This window comes from Loa loa, assembly GCF_000183805.2.
Source record: "Loa loa unplaced genomic scaffold supercont3.76, whole genome shotgun sequence".
Classification (NCBI taxonomy): domain Eukaryota; kingdom Metazoa; phylum Nematoda; class Chromadorea; order Rhabditida; family Onchocercidae; genus Loa; species Loa loa.
Window position 1 is genome coordinate 22043 of NW_018108256.1, and position 4172 is coordinate 26214.

Here is a 4172-nt window from a genome sequence, read left to right on the forward strand (position 1 = left end):
TATCTAAAATATTAATCAAGAAGACTTTTTTTTTTTGAATCAGTTTTATTCATTCATAGAAAGTGGGAAAAAACAAATACAACGGTTGAATTTTAAATGATAATAATTTATTTGTTAAAACTTATCATACACATATATTGGTACTTTATATCTAAAATATTTCCAAATAAATAAATTTATAATTGTGTGATATTATTTAATTAATATATACAAAATAATTTCGGATTCGATTTTTTTTAAAGAAAAAATTTCCATTTCTTTTTAATTTTAGTATTTCATTGTTAGCATAATTTATACAAATCATATTTATGAATTTATGCATAAATATTTACATCTAATTGCTAGATTACAGTATTTTCTCGTTATTCAGTTAATTTAATTCAATAAATAGGTAGGCGTTAGTGAATCGATGAAAAGTTATGTTGGAAAAGAAAGAAAAAGAAACGTTTTCTGCCATAACAATTTATTTGTGAATGAGCGCAAATATGAAATAGTAATTAAGAATTTTAAAATTTATTTGTTTTGTTCGTTTAATTTGATTTTATTTTTTCAACATTCAAAAATGGGAAGAGAAAAAATGAGCGAAAATGGCAAATTCTTTTTTTTACAACTTTCATAATTTAAAAAATTTTTTGAAGCATAGTTTTTGAGAGTGGAAAAAATAGTATGAAAAATGAATGAGGAAGTTGATAATTTGAAAAAATTTGTTTACTTCCGAAATGTCAACTTGTCGCTTGAATCAAAAATTGAATTAAATACTTTTCACAATTAAATAAACATTTTAGCATGAATGCAAACGCAAATTGTATTATGGTGCCATTTATTATTTAAATATTTGCAACATATTTGAATAATAATTTTGTGACTATTTTTTTTTTTTTTTTTAAATGGGATTTATCATTGCTGTTAGATAATTAAAAAACAAATTATTGCACATTCCTAAAATTTATCTCAAATTTTTTATTGCTTTACTTTTTAAATTAAAACCTAGGAAAATTTATTCAAACGGAACAAATGTCTAAGATAGGAGATGAAAAAGGAAAAAAGAATGTAATAAATTCAAAAATGTAATCTTACTTATATCACTTTGCCTCTAAAAAGATCTTCTTTCTTTTTACTTTTTAAATAATTATTATTTCTAGCTGATATCTTTAAAATGTTTGATAATTTACTTCCTTCTTTCGTTTTCGATTTTTTTTAATTTATTTGAATTGTTCAAAAAATTTTGAAATTATTTTTTTGTGAAAAAAAAAATTATTCAGTTTCTTTTTTCAAATTACCAATTATCAGCTTATTTTGAAACATTCATTTATTCTTCAACTTTTCGACTCATTCTGATATTTATTAGCCTTTGCCATTACTTCGATAATGTTAATTTCTTTTTTAGTAGTGTTTCAGTAATTGTCCAAATAAAATGATTAAAATAATTTTAAAATTAGAGAAACGAAATAAACAAAAAAAAAAATCATTTTGTTTAGTGAATGAAATTATGTAAATTAACCAAATTTAAACAAGTTACTATTTACTAAATGATAATTAGTTTATTTTAACATAGCTTAATTTAATTTAATTTACAGAAAAATGCCCTTGAATCGTTATTCAATAAAACCAAAGAAGTGGTCCAAACAGCTGGTTAGTATTATCGTCTTTTTTTCTTTTTTAGCATGAAAAATATACGATTGGATGATAATTTTTATCATAATTACAGTAACATGAGTTATAATGGATAATACTCCTTTTTATGGTAATTACTGTAACATATTGTAATCTTTCAGTGATTACAATATTGTATTGTTAATGCTAAAAGATTGTTATTCAAGAAAAATGCTGGAAATATGAACAATTTAGATACCACCTATACCTTCGACTTACAATTTCAAAATAAATAGCAAAATTTTAAGAAAAGTTTAAAAATTAATGTGAAAATTAGCAATAATTCACTACGTGCAATTATTTCGATCGTATTTTAAGTTTAATTAAATTAAATTGATATCATTTTAACTCATAACAATTACCATTTAGTATATAGTCTTAACAAATCAATGCTTAATATTATCAAAGGAATATTAGCTTATTTACTATCCAAACAAGTACACGTAATAAAAATAATAATTTTTCTTGGCTTTTTTTCTTTTGTTATACTAGTAATATATCTATTCAATAATTTACGTTTTCTTTTTTTTTCTTTTTTTTTTTGGCTTAGCTTGGCTTATTTTTTGCAATAAATATTTTACTTAACGATTGAATACGTCATGCTATAAAAGCAAATAAATCTTGAATACAGTATCAAATAAATGTCACAATCATATTGTGGAAAAAAAGGAAAGAAAGAAAAAGAGAAAAAATTGAATATTTTTCTTTTTTATAAAAATGCTTCGAGAATTTTCCTTTTTAAAATTTAAAATCAAAAAGAAAAAATTGAAAAATTATCAAACTTTTTGGTAAGTTTATTGGAAAAAGATTATGATATTGGACTTTTTTTTCTTTTTTTTTAAAAAAAAAATTTTAAAAAAAATTTGTTTTTTTTCTTTCAGCAGAAACAACGAAAGAATATGCGAATGTAGCAATTGGCAAAATTATTCCAAATTCTGGTTCACAAGGAGCTACAACCAGTGTTTGTCCCATTCATTGTCCTCTTTTTTTTCTTTCAAAAATCATTAATTGTTATTCATTTAAAATCATCAATTATTATTCTTCATTTAAATTTCATTCTTCATTTTTTTCATTCTTCAAATTATTGAATTTCATTCTTCATTTAAATTATTGAATTTTTCATGTGATGAGTATTTTTTTTGCTTACTTAAAATGCTTTCATGAAATTATGATAAATTTTGTAATTTTTTTTTAGAAGTAATTATCAATTTAAAGTATACAATATTAATTCAAATTACCGAATCAATTTCATTGGTTTCAGTGTTGATTTAAAATACATTATATAATTTTCAATTATTGAATTGATTTCATTGTGCCGTTGATTTAAAACATATCATATCATTTCAAATTGTCGAGTTGATTTTATTTCCTTACTCATTTAAGATATATTATATTATTTCGAATAATCTAATTAATTTCATCCCATTATTGCTTAATTATTGAAGAGTTATGAATAAATCATAGGAATACAAATACTTTATTATTTGGAATGATTTTACAATTTCATTATTATATATTAATTTACAACCATTTTATTTTGCAAAATATGAAAAACATTAAAAAAAAAGACGAAAAAGAATCGCACATTTGTTCATTTAATTGTATTTATGTTCTTTTAATTCCTTAATAATATGCTATTTAAACTAAATTTTCATTGGTGTTTATTAATAAAATGCAATACATTTTAATTACAAAAAAGTATACAATGTTAAAAAATAGGAATTATTGATTGATTTTTTTATTTCAATGATTACATTTTGCAAATTTAGATTTCAATAAAATCTGTTTTGTAATATTATTCAGATCTCAAATAAATCAAAAAAAACATTCATCATGATGATGTAGCAAAATAAAATTGAAAAATATAAAATGACATTTTGCATATATCATTAAAAATTATTATACATTTTCAAAGGATTTTTTTTTTTTTTTAAAAGAAAGGAATTTTTTCCAAAGAATTTTTTTATTTTTGAATTTTGAATTTTTAGCCAAATTCGACAACCGAACAAACAAATCCAACGGGAACAGGTAAGCATATCAATGATTTTATCAAAGGTTTTAATTATTCAATGATTGGAGGGTAGATAAAAGCAAAAGAAAAGTATAGAATTTGTGTTAAAAAACTAGAATTACTTCATCGTTTTAAGATTAATGAAATTAATATCATATTTTGGATTAATTAAGTTATCATTTTATTTTAGATTAATTAAATTAGTGTTACGTTTTATATTAATTAAAGTGGTATCGCATTTTAGATTAATTAAATTAGTATTATATTACAGGTTAATTAAATTATTGTCATGGTATTACTTAATACTGAAAAAAATATTTTTTGTCTTATTTTTCTATTTCAGGTGGTGCACCAGCTGTTGCTCCACGTGGTGCATCCAATAATTGACAATGATTTCAGCCAAGAAGTCCAGTCCATTTATCATACATTTGCTATTCCATTTCTTCCTCTTCCATTTTCCAAAAAAAAAAAAAAAAAAAGGCTTAAAAAAACATACTATTATATTTTT

At 21.4% G+C, this 4172-nt stretch overlaps 1 protein-coding gene across 1 annotated transcript in view; it reads left to right on the top strand.

Annotated features, from left to right (window-relative positions):
- LOAG_17440 (hypothetical protein) overlaps positions 1-4146 on the top strand; it is a 7517-nt gene extending 3371 nt beyond the window's left edge. Inside the window, exons 2-5 of the mRNA XM_020450104.1 lie at positions 1578-1632; positions 2535-2614; positions 3642-3681; positions 4008-4146. Of these exons, the coding sequence (XP_020306261.1) occupies positions 1578-1632; positions 2535-2614; positions 3642-3681; positions 4008-4051 (219 nt within the window). The 3' untranslated portion in view covers positions 4052-4146. The remainder of the gene's footprint in view (positions 1-1577; positions 1633-2534; positions 2615-3641; positions 3682-4007) is intronic.
- The last annotated feature ends 26 nt before the right edge of the window (positions 4147-4172 follow it).